The sequence below is a fragment of the Hyaena hyaena genome, unplaced genomic scaffold (assembly GCF_003009895.1).
Source record: "Hyaena hyaena isolate Hyena2069 unplaced genomic scaffold, ASM300989v1 scaffold_182, whole genome shotgun sequence".
Classification (NCBI taxonomy): domain Eukaryota; kingdom Metazoa; phylum Chordata; class Mammalia; order Carnivora; family Hyaenidae; genus Hyaena; species Hyaena hyaena.
Window position 1 is genome coordinate 1,465,246 of NW_024080814.1, and position 21,078 is coordinate 1,486,323.

General features: G+C 41.3%; 1 protein-coding gene across 4 annotated transcripts in view; it reads left to right on the top strand.

Annotated features, from left to right (window-relative positions):
- Nucleotides 1-3,447: 3,447 nt before the first annotated feature.
- ITPR2 (inositol 1,4,5-trisphosphate receptor type 2) overlaps nucleotides 3,448-21,078 on the top strand; it is a 501,862-nt gene continuing 484,231 nt past the window's right edge. For all 4 annotated transcript variants that reach the window (XM_039240789.1, XM_039240790.1, XM_039240791.1 and 1 more), the window contains exon 1: nucleotides 3,448-3,713. In XM_039240789.1, the coding sequence (XP_039096720.1) occupies nucleotides 3,622-3,713 (92 nt within the window). In that variant the 5' untranslated portion in view covers nucleotides 3,448-3,621. The remainder of the gene's footprint in view (nucleotides 3,714-21,078) is intronic.

The window sequence follows — 21,078 nt, forward strand, 5'->3', positions numbered from 1 at the left end:
AAGACGTGGAACTGAAAGTGTCAGCTTGTATGTGGGAAATCTGGCTTTCCGTGCGGATATCAGGAGTGGGAGAGTAGAAACCAGGAGGCCAGATCGTAGATTGCCCAGAATGCCAGGGCATGGTGAAGTGTCTCATATTCTCAGCACAGGAGATCCATTTACATGGACTGATGTTCAGAACATCTAATATTCACTCTAGCAGGTTAGGGTCTTTGAAAATCTTTCTGTAGACAAAGGGGTGTCACTGTATGTTTGAAAATTTTGATCAGATCAACTTTGTAAGGAGAGAGTGCTGCCTTGCCATGAGGATGGTGAGTAGGGAGGCTGGAAAGGTGGAGACCATGAGCAGCAACAGTACAGGATGGAGCAAGGACAGTGGGCAAGATAAAAAGAAAATGTATTTGAGATAATAGAAGAGGAAGAAAGAGAGAAAGGAGTAAAGTAAAAGAAGAAAGTAGAGAAAGGAGTAAAAAGTGACTCCAAGACTTGGTACCTGGGTTCTAAAGAGGTTAGTGAAGCCAGTTAATGAAAAAGGTGATCTTTAGGGGTGCCTGGCTGGCTCAGTGAGTATGGCATGCAACTCTTGGTCTCTGGTGGGGAGTTCTAGCCCCACACTGGGGGTAGAGTTTACTTTAACAAAAAAGAAAAAGAAAAAAGGTGATTTCTATTGGAAGCTGGACACTTTGGACTTTGCATAGTCAGATGGTTGTGAGGAATTAAGTAATGTGTTTTACCCTACCTGGGGTTTCACTGAATTCTTTTTAGTTGCACCCTCACACCTTTTTTTCCCCAGTCCGAGCAGCTGGATATGAGGCTGCCCTTGCCCAAAGTAGGTGTCAGGTGGGACCAAGAGCACAGAGGTCAAGTTAAAGTCAAGAAACACTGAACACAAGTGTAAGTTTGAAGAATGCTTTTGAGTGAGTCTCTTTTAAACTTACCTTTTTTCCTTCTCCATACCTCCAACCTGAGACTATTTTTTTCCACTGACCTTTTTTTTGTAACAGCTTTATTGAGATATAATTCATACACCACAACTCACAAACTTACAGTGTACAATTCAATAGGTTTTAATAGTCGGAGAGTTGTGCGCCCATCACCACAATCTATTTTAGAACATTTTCATCTCCGCAAAAAGAAACACTGTGCCCTTAACTTATCTATGCCAAGCCCTAGGTACCACTAACCTACATTTTATCTCTACAGATTTGCCTAGTCTGGACATTTTGTATAAACAGAATAACATATGACCCCGAAGTCTGATTTCTTTCATTTAGCAAAATCTTTTTAAGGTTCATCCATGTTGGAGCAAGAATCACTACTTCATTCCTTTCCATGGCCACGTAATGTTTCATCGTGTTTATCTATTTATCAGTTAATGGTCGTTTGGGAAATTTCCACTTTGGGCTTTTATGAATAAAACTGCTGTGAACATTTGTGTGAAAGTTTTGTGTACATGTATGTTTTCATTTCTCTGGGATATATACTTCGAGATGGAATTGTTGGGCTAAAGAGCAACTCTATGTTCAACTTCTTGAGGACGTCCTAAAGTGTTTTTCAAAGGTTTGTGACATTTTACTTTCCACTGGGAGTGTTTGAAGGTTCCAACACCCGAAGAAAAACATTTGTGTCTTTGACCAATAATTATTGAGCATCCATTAAATGTATGGCATAGGACCGTGCAACATAGGGAATGATAGATTGTCATACAAAAATCCCCTGGGTAAACAGAAATCTCTGTTTCTTTTGATAGTCCCTGTTGAATGCCTTGGAAGCCCCAAACAGTAACATCATTTGTGTAGACAGAGGAGGATTTCTATCATATAGGAGGCATTGCTAAGTTGCTAAGTACCTTTTCCAAAGGAGAACACAGACATAAAGAGATCTGTCAGCTGCATGGTAGGGAAATGACTGGGCCCAGTTTATCTCAACACTTACAGGCCTTGAGCTAGCATTTCCTGGATTCTGGGTCTAACACTCTATTGTCTTCTTTCCTGCAGCCTTTCTAAACACACACATTTGGACATTGAGCTTATTCTTCTTTCATCTTCCACTGTATGATTATAAGTCTCATCCAAAACCGTCTATGAATTGTAAGACACGTAAGACATCTCTGAACTGTAATCTAATTTCTGGTCAGTTGCACGATGTGACATACATGTAGCGCTCTGCACGCCCTCAGTTCCTCTGTAAACCTTGCTCTGTGGAGTTGACTCAGGTGGCAATTCTTTGGGTTGCTAGTGTCATAAAAGAGTTGCCTTCTCCAGGTCTTCCGGAAAGGTAGAGCAAAAGACTTCGAAAATGATAAGATGAGGGGTACAAACACAACAGAGGAGTGGAAAGGTACCCTGCCACCACTTTCATTTGTGACCACAGGAGCTTTAACGGTCCGCAGAGGTGGAAGGTTAAACCTTGGCTTGGAGTTGAGGAAGGGCAGGAGGCGTGGCCTTGGAGACTTTAGAGAAGGTTCATCGCCACCGATTGGCTACAAAAACTGCTGGCTCCGCAAGTGATCTTTACCTCCACGGAGGTTCGAATCCACCTGGGCATCAGCCGACAGGTGATATGGATATATATATATATATATATATTTTTTTTTTAACTCCATATACTTGAGACAAAAGTCAGACTACATACTCCAAATAGAGGCAGATCCTTCCTTTCCTCCCTCCATCCTTCCCTTCCCTCTACCCCCCTCTTTCAACTCTCTTATTTTCTTGATTATGTATTTATTTTCTATTTCTATTTCCACCCCCCCCTTCACCTTCTTCTTCCTTCGTCAGTAAATTACCCCCCCCCCCCACCCCAGCGATCCGACTCGGGCTCCACCTTTTCATCTCCAAGCGTTTAGCAGGCTCACTCCACCGCGCGCATCTCCCGCGCCCGCAGGGCCAATTCGCACCCTCCCTGCCCCCTTAAGAGCCCAGGGAAAACGTCTTGGTGCCACCAACCTTCAGTTTCCCGGGCGAGGACTGTCGCAGCCCAGGACCGTAAGCTCCTAGGCGGCTAGAAGCCTCCCTCCGCCGCGCGCGGGGTCCCCGCCGCCCCCTCCGGCGCGGGAGGCGCACCGCCGCGCGCGGCTTCCCGGGTGGCCCGGCCTCCCCGGAGTGTCCCCGCCCAGCTCCAGCTCCGCCCCCGGCCGCCGCTCGCTGATTGGCCTTCCACCCCCCTTCCCCGGCTCCTCTCCTCCCCTCAGCCCAATGGGCAACGCCACCTGGTCCAAAAATTCCCCCGAGGGGACCGAGGGGCTCGGCCGCCACCGGCTCGGGCAGCGCGGCGGCGGGGCGCCGAGCGGGGAGGGGGGAAGCGGGCGAGGCGGGAGGAGGAGCAAAGGTGTTGGAGAGAAAACTTCTGAAAGGAACAGGAAACCTGCGGGGGAAGCGGCGGCTGCGGCTCTTCGCTCCCCACCCCCCCCCCACCCGGGCTGCGCACGTCGCGGGGCGTCCGCGGCGGCGGGTTCGCTCCGGGCCGGCTTCCCCGGCGCGGGGGGCAGGGCTGAGCCGCGTGCCCTTCGCCGCCGCTGTCGGCGCTGCGCTCCGTTCCGCCTCTGCCGCGGCGGCTCCCGGAGAGGGCGGTGAGGGCGCCGGGAAGAGGAGGGACGTCTGCTGTGGAGCATGAAGCAGCATGTCTGATAAAATGTCCAGCTTCCTCTACATAGGGGACATCGTGTCCCTGTACGCGGAGGGCTCGGTCAACGGCTTCATCAGCACCCTGGGGTAAGCCGGGGCCGCGGGCTGGGCAGCGCCCGCGCCCTCTCTCGCGAACCGCCGCCGCCCCCGCTCCCGGCGCCCGCCCGGGGGTGGCGGGGCCGCGCGGCGGGCTCTCTGCGCCCGCGGACAGCGCCCGGCGCCCGGCTCGCAGGAAGCTGCCGGGAGAGGCAAGACTTTCTCAGCGACTTCGTAATCTCAGGCTCAGAGACGCATCAGAAAAGGAGGAAGTGATTCAAAAGCCCCGAGACAGGCCCTGCGAAGTCTTCGCTAGCTTCTCCGAGGGTTGTTTTCGTTAAACGTGTGTGTTTTCCCCTGAAGGTAGAGCAGAACCGCACCGCCCCCGGTCGCGGCGAGCGACCCCTCGCACGCCCCCGGCTCTCAGTGTAGTCGATAGGAGTCCGTGGCCTTGGACGTGACACTCGGCGGTGTGCTGAGCCAGAGGGTGGCTTTGCCCCTGCGGGGGTTGCTCACCGTCCCGTCTTCGCTGAAGTAATTTCCTTTCGGCTTTGCCAAACCGGGACTTGCCGTCAGGGGTGGCCCGGGGACGACAACGGCAACTCTGTGACCCTTAGACGTCTCTGAGGGCCTCCTGGGTTCTAGAACGCAGACCTGCTTTCCCCCCGTCCCGGGCGAGGCCCACTGAAATCCTGAACTTCTCCTGGAACTCCTCCAAGTGCACGGCTCTCGAGGCTTGAGCTGACTTATGAATGGGGGAAATAGCTATGTAAACAGAACATGTGCTAGTTGGTTAAATAGGACTTCCTTGATTACTAGTATTTTCTCTCTGTCCTGATTGTGCATAGCAGCAGTTTAAATATGCACACGGCATGTATTTTGATGAGCACGCATTTTTTTTTTTTTAATTACCTTGTGGTCTCAGGACGGAAGACTGTCCAGTCTTTAAGATTTCAGGCGACAGAACTGGTGTTTCCACTGTTTTGTGCTGTTAGGTTTTAGGGCGCATGACTTAACATGCGGTGTCCTTGGACCCTGACTGTGAGCCATATTATAACGGAGCGGGTGACTACTCGACAGAGGTCATGGACGTTACCAGTACTTACACAGGTTGTGTTAACTGTGCATCTCCCCAGTGAAGGAGGGGAGGTAGATATAATTGATTCCCTTTAAGGTCAGTGTTAATTGTGAAACTGAAATGTGGAAGAAAAAATATCAATGGCTGGTGTGTGTGTTGAGTTTGTAACTCATGATCTACCATTTGTTCCTGACAGGATTCACAGTGTAAGTTCATTTTTGTGCCCTCAGCACCATTTTGCAGATGAACTCTGTTGCACTTAACCTTTCCCCACCATAGACTCTCTGGGCGGTGTTAAGCAGGAAGGGCTCCAAGGCCAAATTGCTTAGGGTCAAATCCTGGCTTCTCCATGTGTGAATCTTATGGCTGTAGGCAAGTTACAGAATTGCTCTGTATCTCAATTTCCTCATGTCTAAAATTGGGAAGAATGATGGTTTCTCCCTCACAGGGCTGTGGTAAGGAAGAAGTGAATTAATATATGTAAAGTGCTTAGCACAGTACCTGGCACCTAGTAAGCACTTATGTGTCAGTTATCGTAATTAGCACTACCTTAGTTACTGTGAGCAGTAGTTACACTTGTAGACAAAATAATAAAAAAGGACTAGGAATAGAATATAAAGCCTAGACAAACAAAAGGCCATGTTTTTGTGGTGTCTTATTCAGCATTAACAGTATTTGTTTATGTACCTATACACACATAGGGTTATATAGATGGTAATTCAGGAAGCTACAGCTTCAGCTGTTGTGGACTCTGTCCTGCTCGTTATAGAGATCAGGGAACCCAGGGGAAGAGAAACGAGGTGACTTACCTAAGAAACAGAGGATATTAATGCCAAATCTGGAACTGTGACCTTGTCTCAGTCACAGTTTGTGCCAGAGTGTGTTTCTTTTGTGACACATCATAATCTTTAAGCCTCGAGAAAAAGAGAACTTGACCTTTAATGTAGTGTATGTTTGTAAAAGCATTTATTTGTGTCCAGTATTTCTTGCCGGTGTTTTGAAAGTTGAATTTCTTCAGAACATGTATAGCACTATTTTTCTGTTAACAGACTGAGTCTTGTTCAGGTTAATGTGACAAGACCCCTGCTGCTCGATTTTGAGGTGAGGAAGGATCTTCAGAAATGTTGTCCTTGGTGAAGCTTTGATTGGATATTCTTTTTCTCTAACCTGTGGAGCTAAAAATTTGTCTTAAAATTTCAGACTTCTGTTTTAGCTCTTTATCCATTTGGCACTTTCAATAGCATGGTGGCTTTTCAAACTCAGCTTGAGAGAGTAGTTAATGAGAATTTAGTGGATAAGCATTTCAAGGTAATTCTTGGTAAAGATATTCATCTGCAAACAAATTTTGTCTGATTTTAACATGTAGTGTGTAAGGAAGTTTTGGAGGATACACATTATCATCATTTTGCTTTGGGGAAGTTTTACAAGGTAATGAATTTTTCTGCTGAGAAAACAATCAGTTTCATTCTCTGAGAGTTTAGCAGCCTCCTCTTAGAGATACTTCCTACTGGAAATGTGGGAGGATTTTCTTAGGCGCTGGGACCGAGCTTCTAAGCTTGATTTCTCAATGTGAGAAATTAGAATGCCCCAGTTGCAAAGATTTCCATTTCCTCTTTTTTTTCTCCAGTTATCCTTTAAGCAGTACTTACCTGACGTTTCTGAATCCCAAACTGTTGCTGACTGAGGCATTTTTCTCCCAGCTTGTTAGGTGCAAAAGGGGCCCAATTTGTATTTTCTAACTTAACTTTTCATCTAAACATCTATTTAAGAAACACTTATATTGATTTAAGGAAAACTGCTTTAAATCCTAGAGAATGAAGATGGTGAATATATTTTAAATAAATGCATTTTTTGCTAATGGTATGTTTTAGGGCTGTAATTTCTATATTTTAAAATGAAGGGAGGAAGTTTTGGGATCTGCTGTACAATTTCAAATGCAGTGGTAATTGTTCCTTCTTCCCTTTTCTATTTTCTTTGTCCTGAGACTCACTTCCCTGGTTGTTGCCTCATCTGACACGTCATAGTTCTGGGTCCATCACCTTGACCAGTGGTTTAGGTATCATCCAGTGAGAATGGGCATAGCAGAACTTCCAGGCCGGGTGGGATAGCATCAGTAAAAAGGTATTTAACTCCTTCATTGTCTCTTCTCCATATACTTAAAAAGTTAGTAAATGACACATGTGCATATGAGTGTGTGTGTGTGTGTGTGTGTGTCTATGTATGTATGTTGAAGTGATTGCTTCCTTTGACTTGAGGTTTCTTCTCAGAATCTACCAAGAATCAACAGCCACTAGTTAAAGTCTCAGGAAACTATCATTGATACTGTGACTGCAGAGCGTCATAATAATCTCTTAGCCAGAGTGGCAAAAGATTGGGGCCCTTATTTTTACTTGCTGCTTGATTTTTGGCCAATTCAGTGAACTTTTCAGTTCCTTTGTTTCCGTGTTCAATGATGGACGTTAAGTAGGGTGATGGCATGTCACGCAGTTTATCATTCTGCCTTAATTCCTCGGATGAATAAAACTGTAAATGCATACCTTTCATTGTTCCTGGTTATAGTCCCTCCACTTGCCCTTCCTGGTCTTTTTCTGTTAAATATTTTTGATATTTATTTATTTATTTTTATTTATTTATTTTTTTTATAATTTTTTTTAATGTTTTTATTTATTTCTAGGAGAGAGAGACAGCATGAGCAGGGGAGGGTCAGAGAGAGAGGGAGTCACAGACTGAAACAGCCTCCAGGCTCTGAGCTGGCAGTCAGCCCAGAGCCCGACGCGGGGCTCGAACCCACGAACCGTGAGATCATGACCTAAGCGAAAGTCGGACGCTCAACCGACTAAGCCACCCAGGCGCCCCGAAATATTTTTGATATTTAAATACTTGCAGATTTGATTTATTATGATCTTTTCTTCTTTTTGTCATTTGATTTATTATTATCTTTTCTTCTTTTTGTCATTGAATTATGCTACGCTTATTATAGTCTTAAAAATCTTTCTCTTACTAGGACCGTCTGATCAGTGAAGGGTCAAGTAGATGAAGCAAGGCGTGCTTTCAGTCTATTTTATTTGAGAATAATTTGCAGGTTATCTTTAGTCTTCCCAACAGAACCCTTCCAAGTTACCAGCCAGTATTTCCTGCTGTAACTAGCTATATAAACTTAGCTTTGTTTTGGCTGAGGCATATGTTATTGTGACTAAAAAAAATCTAAAAATCCATTGAATATTTGCACGCGTGTTCATTGGGGAGGAAGAAGACAGTATAATCTTGAAAACTCAGTTGTTTCGGAAAGTCAAAGGGTTAGTAGTGTCATGTTATAGAACTTGAAATCTGCTCAGGTACAAAGACAGTTTCTGAATGGTGAACATAAAGTCTATTTTAAGCTAAAAGGTAGACTGTTTCTTAAGCTTAGAAATCATTCCATGAATGACTTCTCTTTTAGCTTTTAGACTCTCTCTGTGGATAGCTCAGTCAAGTAAACAACTTTCCCTCCTCAAATGCCCTCGATGCTTGGCTCTGATGGATTGAAACTCACAGGCAACTGCTTGGTTTTATTCTAGGTTTAACAGAAGCTTTTTTAAAATTTTATTTTATAGGTAGCACATTTCATAATTACATTTTCTCCTTGGAACTGTTCTTATACAGATGGTATATAGGTAACTTAGAGAATATAGACAATACTGTAGACTCATCATTTAAAACTGAAATTCCAGGGGCGCCTGGGTGGCTTAGCCGGTTAAGCGTCCGACTTTCGCTTAGGTCATGATCTCGCGGTTCGTGGGTTCGAGCCCCGCGTCGGGCTCTGTGCTGACTGCCAGCTCAGAGCCTGGAGCCTGTTTCAGTCTGTGACTCCCTCTCTCTCTGACCCTCCCCTGTTGACGCTGTCTCTCTCTCTCTCCTAGAAATAAATAAAACATTAAAAAAAAAAATAAAACTGAAATTCCAGGCAGTGGGTGTGTCTTCATATATAAATATAGAAGAAGAAGTAATAGTGGACATCTGTGACAAACTTATAGCATAGTAACAGAATGAATTTCACTCCCTTTCTTTTTTAAAAACACCAGATCTTGGTAACAGAGCATCAGATTATAATGAGAAGTGAAACTTTAATGATTATTCATTCTTTCATTTAATGGATAAAACTCTGCTTTTCAAATGTATTGATGCCTTTTTTTGTGCTTATCTTTCTACTTCCATAGATTTAGATGGGAAATTTTTCAATAATGCCTTCAGAAAACTATAATTCTAATTGAAAAATACAAAGCAATATACATGGAAAATAGTGAAAGAAAATAGAACAGCATATTAGCACCACATGGTGAATGGATAGGTGATTTTCATTTTCATTTTTGTATCTCCTATATTTTCCAGGTTCTATATATGTTTCTGTAATTAAACGTCTATTACTGGTACAGTCAGGAAAGTTAGCTAAAGTGAAAGTGATATTTTTAAAGATTCTTCGACTTCTTATTACTGTTAGTCAACAGTATTTATCTTAAAAAGCATAAATAAACATTGTACTGGTCATGGTCTGCAGAAAAACTACAGACAAGGAAACTGCAAGTTACTGAATTAGATGGGTTTATGTTTATCATAAAACAAATTTGTTCCTTGCTATTATTGGTATTTTAAAATGTATTATGGAAAAATGTTTGACCAGTAATGCTGAGCAGTTATTAATGATTAATTTAACGTATGCAGTAAATAAATAGTTGTTTTATTTTAGAAGTCTCTTTATACATGTAAGAAGTAGGCACTTTAGCATGGCTGACTTGTTCATGGTCGTAATCTTAGTAGTCACTATGAAACTTTTATTTCCTGAGTCAGCTTCTATAGGCAATAGTTTGTGAAGGATTTCTTTTTGTGTAGGTATAACTGAAACATTTTTCTTAAGTACCTTTGAAATGGATGGATTAGTTGTCACAAAATTCAAATTACTCATTGGTTAACAATGGCTCTTTTATAGTTTATACCAACACACACCACAGAAATCCAACCCTGAATAAGAATACATCAAATTATGAGGTTATTTACAAAAAATTTTTAATCATAAACTTGAAAATGGGTCTACATCATGTATCAAGTCCATGTAACTTTCCTTGTGAGGTGGTTTATGCTGGAGCTGCAGATGGAATAATTAGTTCACTCAACCAATATTTAATGAGCCCTGACCATGTGCTTGGGATACAGTGTGAAGAGATGTTGGATCTTACACTGTGTTTAATTATTATCTCAAAAACTAAAATGTTCCTTGAGATTCTGTGGTATGTGGATTCCTTTGAGAAGTTGGCTAAGACTATGAGAGAGTAAATGTATTTGATACCTTCTTGGCTCTCGGTGCTGTAAATGCCACAAGGTAAGGAACTGTCATTTTAATCTTTATATGCTTAGCACCTCACACAACTCTTGTCTAATAAATGTTTGTGAAGTCAGTGTAGTAACTATTTGGTGATGGAGGTGACATTGATATTGAATAACCACAACATAAGGCAATTCTTTTCAAATATCATAAAGATGATTAAAAACACTATCATGAAGATGTCAGAAGAGGATTCTGTTGCTTCTGGCTGGTATGATCTTGGGAGGGCTTCAAGGAGGAGGTGGTATTTAAACTGAACTTGAAAGATCATTAGGATGGATATTTGTCACTAATCTATACCCATAATTTGAGCATATGTCCTTTTTAAATTTTTTATTTTACAGAGAAAGAGAGAGAGTGAGAGAGCACGGCTGGGGGAGAGGGGCAGCAGGAGAGAGAGAATCTTAAGCAGGCTCCACACTGAGCGTGGAGCCATATGTGGGGCTCGATCCCACAACCCTGGTATCATGGCCTGAGCCGAAATCAAGAGTTGAATGCTTAACTAACTGACTGAGCCCCCCAGGCGCCCCTTGATATATATTTTTGGTCCTTTTTTCTTTCATCTAAAAAGAAGCTTAGTGAAATTTTATTGTCCATTTTGATAGCTCCAAATAGGAAGCAAACAATTTGACCTTCTTGAGATATGAAAAGATAGAAGAAATGATCTAAGAAGATATTTTATGCTAATTTCCAAATGTGAGAAGTTTAAGTTTGGTTCAGATCCTCTGAGTTTATTTAGACTACCTTCAATCCTTGGGGCGCCTGGGTGGCTTAGTCGGTTAAGCGTCCGACTTTCGCTTAGGTCATGAGCTCGCGGTTCGTGGGTTCGAGCCCCGCATCGGGCTCTGTGCTGACTGCCAGCTTGGAGCCTGGAGCCTGTTTCAGTCTGTGACTCCCTCTCTCTCTGACCCTCCCCTGCTCACGCTGTCTCTCTCTCTCTCTCCTAGAAATAAAAAATTAAAAAAAAAAAATAGACTACCTTCAATCCTTGTCACATACATTGAATTTACTGAGACTTGAGATAATGAGGGCAGGTTATAAAGAAGAAACTTGGGAATTATTTGGGAGAATTTATACAATGCTTCCAGCTTCTTAGGATATTATATATTTACTCCATTTTCCCTTATTTTTCCTTATCCCCGGTGTTTCCTACTTTTTCTTTATGAATCATGAACCTAATTAGAGTCTTACAGATTCCTGGAAATTTAGGGAATAAGGACAACTTTTCATCCAAAATAGTTCTAAATTTCTTGGGATGCAAAAAAATACAAAAATAGTTTTTGTTTTTATGTTTTTTGTTTTTTGCTGCCTATGACTGTTCAACACACACATACACACACACACATGCACACACACACACACACACTCCACTTGGTATAGAATACCTTTCTGGTAGGTATGAAGCCCTCTTTTCTTTTGGTGCATTTATAGATTCCCATGAATGGGGGGAAAGACTTAGGAAGTGAGCAAAGCATACTCTGAATATATGTCTGAATTCTTAGAATTCAAATGAGTTATTGAGACTCTATTAGTAAGGTGTTTGATCTATTCAAATATCCTCATAAAAATTTCTTTGTAAAAATTACAAAATGCTGGGGCGCCTGGGTGGCTTAGTCGGTTAAGCGACCGACTTTTGCTTAGGTCATGATCTTGCGGTTCGTGGGTTCGAGCCCCGCGTCGGGCTCTGTGCTGACTGCCAGCTCAGAGCCTGGAGCCTCTTTCAGAGTCTGCGTCTCCCTCTCTCTCTGACCCTCCCCTGCTCACGCTGTCTCTCTCTCTCTCTCTCTCCTAGAAATAAATAAAAATATTTAAAAAAATTACAAAATGCTAGACTTTAATTATATATTAGTTATCCAAAACAATTCCTCAACAGAGTCTTAGAGAAAACTCAAGTTTTTAATCCAGTAATTCCTGGATATCTAGCCCTCTAAGGCCTTGTGGTAATGACTAATTTTGAAACAATCGCTAAGGGCGGACACTGCTACTCTCCACATGTTATTGAAAAGAGGACTCATCAAATTATGTAGGGAATTACATGGATCATCAGAGCTAAATATAAGAGCACAAACAAACAGAACTGACAGAAACAAAAAATAAAACTGCACCATAAAGTCGTTGATTGGCTTTTCTACTGGGAAATCAAAGGGTATTGCAGGTTGTTCCTGCTATCTGAAAGTATACTTTATGCCTTTTTGCTTTACAAAAGACCTACATTAATACCTGTTCTCATTCATTAAAAGAAATCCAAAGAGAATTTTTGCTTTTATGTCATGGTGATTGCTTCTTTTTTTGAAATCAAAAGATTCCCTAGGAATACTATACTTTCTGATGTTGGGGTGGGATGGAAACCTGTTTTTGTACAAATTTCAGAGATTAAAGTGATCTCCAATTCATGCTCCAACTCCCATTTAGTTAAATTATTACAAACCTTGTACTGAATTGTCTTGGGCGTCTTGAAAAAAATCTGTCAGTATCCTTTGCTATCCTAACTCTTATTTGATCTCAAAAGCCCAAAAGATTTGGAAAGCAAAAGTTACTTCATATCATTTTCCCACATGGATAAAGCTTAAGAATCAGAAGTCTATATGATTGTTATAAGTAAGGTTGTTTTGTTTGTGAGGAACAGAAACCATCTCTGGCTAGCTTAAGCAAAGAAGGAAATGTTAATTATAAGGATATTGGAGGAGCTCCAAGAAGTTGAATGATGAGCTTAACAACTGAGCAGTAAGACAGGCAAAATCCTGGGGCTGCTGTGGGAATCTCAGTAGCAGGAACTTCTCTCTGGGTTCTGCCATTTACATGAGCTGGATCCACTGGCAATTCCTATACTTTGCAACTTCTTAAATTTCAGAATATCAAGTGATGGAATTTGCCTCCGCTCAGATTATTCACTAATGTGCACGAAGGAAGCTACAATGTGGGGTTTGATTAGCAGGGAAGTCACTGAGGAGGGCTCTCTGATTTCTGCTGGCTTCTGGGCAGTGTGCTATGGGAAGACAGCTAAGAGGAGTGTGAGCTTCGATCACTGCTTAGGAGGTAAATTAATAGTAACTTCCTCAGTGCGTTTCTAAATAAATTGTGGTAAAATACATATAACATAAAATTTACCTTCTTCACCATTTTAAGTATAAAATTCGGCGGCATTAATCATATTTACAATGTTGTGCAACCATCAAATCAACATCCATTTTCAGAAAATTTTTCATCATCCCAGACAAAAACTCTGTACTCTTTAGATAATCCCTCTCCCCATGTTCCCTCTGTGACTCCTAGTCTACTTTCTGTCTCTATGAATTTACCTATTACAGGTGCCTCACATAAGTGGAATCATACAATACTTGTCCTTTTGAGTCTGGGCTTATTTTCTTTCTTTCTTTCTTTTTTTTTTTTTAAATGTTTTATTTATTTCTAGGAGAGAGAGCAAGAGACAGTGTGAGCAGGGGAGGGTCAGAGAGAGAGGGAGTCACAGACTCTGAAACAGGCTCCAGGCTCTGAGCTGGCAGTCAGCACAGAGCCCGACGCGGGGCTCGAACCCACGAACCGCGAGCTCATGACCTAAGCGAAAGTCGGACGCTTAACCGACTAAGCCACCCAGGCGCCCCAAGTCTGGGGTTATTTTCTTAAGTATAATGTCTTCGGGCATCATCCATGTTGTAGCATGTACGAGTACTTCGTTCTATTTTATCACCAAATAGTATCCCACTGGAAGGATTTAGCATGTGTGTTTATCTATTCATCCATCGATGGTTATTTGGGGGTGATTCTACTTTTTGACTATTATGAATGATACTGCTATGAATATTCACGTACAGGCTTTTGTGTGGATATATATTTTTAATTCTTTTGGGTATCTAGCAATGGAATTGGTGGGTCATATGATAACCTGTTTAACATTTTGCCTGAGGCTTTCCCATTTCCTTATCTTGCTCTACCTTTTTGCCCCCCTACTATCTTATTATATACAATATAATTTACTACTTAATGTACCCATTATTTATCATCTGTCTATAAACTCTTTGAAGGCAGGGATCTTTTTGTTTTGTCAACGAGTATCTCAAGTGCTTGGCTCAGTATTTATTGAATTAGAATACATATAGTCTCCAGGCACCTGGGTGGCTCAGCTGGTTAAGCATCCGACTCTTGAATTGGGCTCAGGTCCTGATCTCAGTGTTGTGGGACTGAGCCCTGCATCAGGCTCTGTGCTGAGTGTGGAGCCTGCTTCAGATTCTCTCTCTCTCCCCCCCTTTCTCCCACCCAGGCTGCTTGTGTGTGCTCGCTCTCTCTCTCTCTCTCTCTCAAATAATACAAAAAAGAATGTATGTATTCTCAAATTTCTAAGTAGCTGTTAACATCAGTCCTCCTCTGGAAAGAAATCAATGTACTTGTTTTTACTTATTAAATGTTTTGAGAATCTATATAGGTAATTCTTTTGAAACAGATGAAAGGTTTCATTAGTTTTGTGGTGCCATTAAACCTCACTATAATAGGTAGTTCAGTAATCTCTTGGGTCATACCTCTGTACCTACCTAGCTCAACATGTGATAAAACCTATAGTCTGAAAAAGGAATGTATATAGCCATATTTAATGGTTTGTGTGTTATAGCCACATGAAAGAAAAGTTGATATTTCGGAAAGTTCAGTTTTGTTTTTAATGTGTGCAAATGGTGAGGAGTCATAAGCATTTTATGAGACCATTTCTTACTATAAATCAGCTCTTTCTCCTCATGGATGGCATAAACTATATCCAGGGAGACATTTTGTATTTAACTGCTATTGGCAAAAAAAAAATTTTAGTTGGAAATAATTTGCTAATAGGAAACCAGAGAATAGTTGCAGAGTTTATAGAACTTAAGAAAAATAGAATGACAACTTGCAATTTTTATTTTTGAAATTTAAGGATAAGTGTCTGGAAAATTTAAAAAGTAAGACAATGCCATTCTATTTCCTCTAGTTCTAATGTGCCATGATTTTCCATGATAGGTGTTTATCATGTAATATCTTTAGAAAAGTACTTTTGAAATGTAAGATATAAAACATTATCAGAGTTTTCATTTCTGTAACATCCACATTAATTCAGTGGAAGTATACCATACCAATTAAAGACAGGGACTTAAAAATATATTATACAAATCATTAACACAATTACATTAGGGATCCAAAAGAAGTTAATGATTTAAGGACTAGCTACTTATGTTTGGCTAAAGTGTTCAAGGTCACTGCTGGTATCAGGGACATAACTACTTAAATATTTGCATTTCAAGTAGATTTTTGGCTTCAACCATGTTTTTAAAGAGGGTAATTTCAAATCTGGCTTGTTAAAATAGGCAGGAAATGTAAAGAAAGGAATTTTGTTGTTTTAAGGACTCTATACGTGTGGCTAGGAATGGTAAATATTGTGACATTTTAAGTCAAATTAAGCCTCGTAGTCAATGAAAGTGTTATTTAAAACTTTACCAAATTAATTCATCTCTAGGATTAAGAACAAATGAGAATAGAGCCTTTATTTACCTTTCTTACCTATTTACCTGGTAGGACATGATTTAATAGTTGAGTTCTAATTCTAAATTCATGTGAAGAATGAGCCTCCTTTCCCAATCAGTACAAATGAAGTCATTGTTATCCATTAGGTTGAAACCAAGTGCTTATTTCCAGTCTTAGCTGCTAAAGAATCTCTCAGAAAGTCTTTCAAAATATCAAATTGCAAGTATAATAACATTTTGTTAATTATTGAAGAATCTGAATAAAGAATTGTTTAGGTAAATTGTCATGTAGGACCTTTGAAAAGCAGTAATTACCTTGGCATATAAAATCCTACTAGGATAGTTTTCTAAAGAGTAGATCAGGGGCACCTGGGTGGCTCAGTTGGTTATGTGTCCGACTTCCACCCCGGTCATGATCCCATAGCTCGTGGGTTTGAGCCCCGCATCAGGCTCTGTGTTGACAGCTCAGAGCCTGGAGCCTACTTTAGATTCCATGTCTCCCTCTCTCCACCTCCTTCTCTGCTCATGCTCTGTCTCTCTCTCCTTCAAAAATAAATAAATGTTAGAAAAGAAAAGAAAACGAGTAGATCAATATTTGTATTGCACTTTTTTCAAAATGGAATTATAATGAATATGATAAACTCTAAAGAATTGATGCCAACTGCATCATTTAGTTTGAGCCCTATTTAATTTAGCAAAATGCATTTTGATTTCAGTTCTATATCATAGACTGCTGGTTATTCTCTCCAATTCATTTTTCCTTTCTTCCATACTAACACAAGTATTTCAGTTTGTGGATGCCCAGAATAAAGACCTCATTCCCCAGCCTCCCTTGCAGGGTGGTCATGGACTATAGTTTGAGGTCAGGCCTTTAAAGAAGGCTTCTATTGCCCCCGTCCACCACCCCCATTCAGTTCATTGTAATATGAGCAGGTAAGAAACCATCTTGAATCATGATGATAATAGAGCATCAATAAATGAGCTTGTTCTCTGGACAACCTTAAATCCTGGCTTGACTGTACTTGAACGGAAGGTGAAACTGGATAGGCACACAAAGGCCAGATCGTATTCCCTGTTAGGTGATGTGAAGCCATTGAAGGATTTTTAAGCAGGGGAGTGAAATCATCAGTTTTTGCTGTAGTAGGATCAGACAGTGATAAACAGAAAGAATGGAATACGGTTGCAAATGGTAGGCTTGGGAGGAATCAGGGTTATCCGTGAAGCCAGCCTGAACCAAGTAGCTGAACTGGGGATGAAAAGTAGCTTATCATAGAATCACTGAAGGGACAATATCTGCGGTTAGTGTTTCACATTAGACCTAAACAGTTCCATAGATTAAAATATTCATTGTGACTTTTGAGGCTTTATTTTAAGAGTGAAACATATGGAGTGCTGGGTGGCTCAGTCGGTTAAGCATCTGACTTCAGCTCAGGTCATGATCTCAAGCCTCGTGAGTTCAAGCCCTGCATCTGGCTCTGTGCTGACAGCTCAAAGCCTGGAGCCTGCTTCAGATTCTGTTTCCCTCTCTCTCTGCTCCTTCCCCACTTATGTTCTGTCCCTCTCTGTCTCTCAAAAATAAACATTGAGACATTTAGAAAGTCCTTTGAAAAAATAAAAATAAATAAAAATGAAACATAAAGACTTGAAAGAAGTTTCTCTTTTATTTGTTTATGTTTGGATAAAATGTCATGAAACACAGCACAACTTCAGGCTTTTTGGGGCTCTGAGATACAAGCTTCATCTTGTTCCATGCTTTGCTCTGCTGGATCTCCACTTCAGACACTGTGCTCCCCCCGTCTCCCGCCCCTTTTTTTAGTTGCACAAATTTTCTGAGCTCCCTCTTACCACAGGGCCTTTTCACATGTTTTCTTCTCCATCTGGTAGATTTCCTCACTTAAGCCCCTGCCTTTCACCTAATCTGTACCTATTCATCATTCAGATTTCAACTCAGTGACCCTTCTGCAGTAAACTTTTCCTGATCTCCCAGACTGTGGGAGTTCCCTTTCTATATGCTTATTCAGCACCATATTTTTTTCCTTCAGAAAATCTATCACAGCTATAGTTTTAATTTTACTTAAACTCTGTAAGGTCAGAGACCATGTCTGGTTTTGTTCACAATCATGTTCCTAATGTCTCTCTGTCAGATAGTAGGTACTCTATCAAATTTTGAGTTTGATTCAGACCTGGTTTCAAATCACAGCTCTACCTCTTGGTATTACCTTCAGAGGGACTTAATGCCCAAAACCTCAATTTCTTTATCTGTAAAGTGGGATTATTGCCTAGTTTATACTATTGTGATAAGATTAATGGCAATTAACATATGTGGAACACTTAGTAAGCATCAGACCCTTAGCATCAGGCACCTAAATTAAATAGGGAGAAACCACAAATATTCAAAAAATCATCACGAGTCTCTTTTTGGAAGCTTGGTTGACTTCAGAATGCATTGATGTTGAAGGTTCTGCTACATTATGTTTATAAAAAATTTTGCAGTGCTCGCTTTGGCAGCACATATGCTAAAATTGGAACGATATAAAATTTTGCAGTAGAACAATTTAAGCTGGTGTTTGGATAGTAGGCTGTTCAAAGGCATGCTGCCTTATCTATTATTTATTTTGGTTTTGGCTTTTTTTTTTCTTCCTTACTTTGATAATGCACGTCACTAAATTGCAAGCACTTACATTTATCTTTTATTAGTGATCTGATGCCTGCTATCCTTTTGATGTAATGCGAACACCTGAAGTGTATCAACATTAGTAATAACCTTGGAATTGCTTGGCATATATATACCTTATCTTCCTTGACTAGAGTTTTCAAGTCTTGTTATATTTTATTTATTTATTTATTTATTTATTTATTATTTAAAAATTTTTATTTTAAGTAGGCTCCACACCCAATGTGGAGCTTGAACTCCCCACCCTGAGATCAAGAGTCCCTGGCTCCACCAACTGAGCCAGCCAGGCACCCCAAGTCTTGTGACATTTTAAAGACAACATATTATTTTAGTTGCTAATATTTCTTCCCTGGTAGAACAGGGTGGTAAAAGGAAGCAATTTTGTCTTATTTATTGAAACAAAAACAAATGTTTGCTTTGGAGCCATTCTGAACGGAGGTTTTGCACAACTTCCCACTGGGCGCTGGTGGGGCTGTACTCTCTCTAGTGTCCTGTTGGCCAAGAACTAATGAGCTTTGTGAATGGTTGAGGGATTAGCAAAAACAGCTATCTAATTTGGGTAATTAGTTAACAAATAAATGAATTTGCCGAGGATAGTTTTGTTAAATTTTGAACAGTGACTAATCCAATTATGATGGCTACTACTGAGTTTTAGGCAAAATCATAGGGATCTGAAAGGCATAGAGAGTTTCTCTTAGATATATCTAATGGACAGAATTGTGCAGGCTTCAGCCCTCTTTTAGATATGCAATAAAAGGAGATTTTACTATTTACTGGAATCTTAGTATACACACACATAAACTATTGAAGAATCTTATAAAGCATTAAAAAAACACTTATACCCTCCCACTCTCACTTTATTGTTTTTTTTTTAATTTTTAAAAATGTTTATTTATTTTTGAGAGAGAGAGAGAGAGTGAGCAGGGGAGGGGGAGACACAGGATCTGAAGCAGGCTCCAGGCTCCGAGCTGTCAGCACAGAACCCTGTGTGGGGCTTGAACTCACCGGAGATCACCACCTGACCTGAGGTCAGACACTTAACCGACTGAGCTGCGCAGGTGCCCCATATCATCCCACTTTATAAACTCTTGTTTGAAAGTCTCTCTGTGATGCTTCCTTGGAGCTAACATAAATTCCTTAGGTTGCAGTTTGTACTAGTTTGCTATTTCTAGACTTAGAGTCATGGTTAAGAGCTCAAAAATGTCACATTCCCTGCTATGATAGAATTAGTAAATCTGAAGACGCTTTGTTAATCAGGCTGCTTTGTGATTGCAAGAAACAGAAGACTGAGTTGGAATAATTGTCAGCAAAGAGAACTTTGTAACCAAGGTAACTGAAGTGTCTAGTCGTAGCTTTGTTATGGACTCTGTCCCCTGATTCTGTTTCGTCAGGAGTGGTTGTTCCATCCTCAGGCAAGCCTCTGCCTACGATGACGGTGATGGTGACGGTGACAGTGACGGCGGGCTGCTCGCAGCTGCTGTCTGGCAGTACCCCATCCTCTTAAGCCCAGACCTGAAAAGAGTGCCTCATTTCCATGAACTCCAGAAGCGTGCATTCGTCACTGTTGCAGTGACTAGGATAATGGTCCCATCTTTGGCCAAACACTGTGGCCAGGGACTGGGATGCTCTGCTTACAGAGATGACACCATCATGCCCTGAGTGGGAGACGAGCCCGTCTCCATTATTCTGTCCAGGTTCTGTTGCCAGAGAAAGGCAGTGGATGCTGGAAAGGCAAAGACAACATGTATCTACTGCAGCCAAATAGGATTCCCTTACCCTTCATGAAGCCACATGTCCTCTGTCCTTCCCATCCGCTTTTCAATGTGAAGACTTTAATTATCTTTGGTGCTTATAGAAGACTATTCTCTTTCCAGTTTATTACTTTGGAGCTTAAAATTTTTTTTAATATTTATTTATTTTTGAGAGAGAGAGAGAGAGAGAGAGAGAGAGAGGAAGGGGCAGAGAGAAGTGGGGGTAGAGACACAGAAACCGAGAGAGAGAGAGAGAGAGAGGAAGGGGCAGAGAGAAGTGGGGGTAGAGACACAGAAACCGAAACAGGCTCCAGGATCTGAGCTGTCAGCACAGAGCACAAGGCGGGGCTTGAGCTCTGGGACAGTGAGATCATGCCCTGGGCTGAGTTGGAGGCTTAACTGGCTGAGCCACCCAGGTGCCTCAACTTTGGGGCTTTTTTTTTTTAATGTTTTTATTTATTTCTAGGAGAGAGAGAGAGAGAGACAGCGTGAGCAGGGGAGGGTCAGAGAGAGAGGGAGTCACAGACTCTGAAACAGGCTCCAGGCTCTGAGCTGGGAGTCAGCACAGAGCTCGACGCAGGGCTCGAACCCACGAACCACGAGATCATGACCTAAGCGAAAGTCGGACGCCCAACCAACTAAGCCACCCAGGCGCCCCATGGGGCTTTTTAATAACTAGCACTCTTTCAGGTGGAGTTTACTTTCTGATGAAAACAGAATTATTTGAGTACTTTTACATGCCATACTAAAGCATCAGGTCTGGTCTGGTCTAAACTTCTTTGGCATCAGCTCTTGAAGGAAATGACTCTGAGGAAAACAAGGTGAGTATCATGGTGAGAGGGAAGAGGGAAGGCAGCAGTTCACTGTACCTAAAATGATACCTTAACAATGTTGTTACAAAATAAAGCGGGAGTTTACAAAACAGACTTTTCAAAATAAGTACTTTATTCATAAGCACATGAACATGCTTTGATAAATGAATCTCACCCATGAAAGTATGTGTGTTAGAATCTCTATTTCTTAAAGTGAATTTTACTGTGAATGTATCTGCTTTTAACGTAGGTAGCTTTTGTCTAG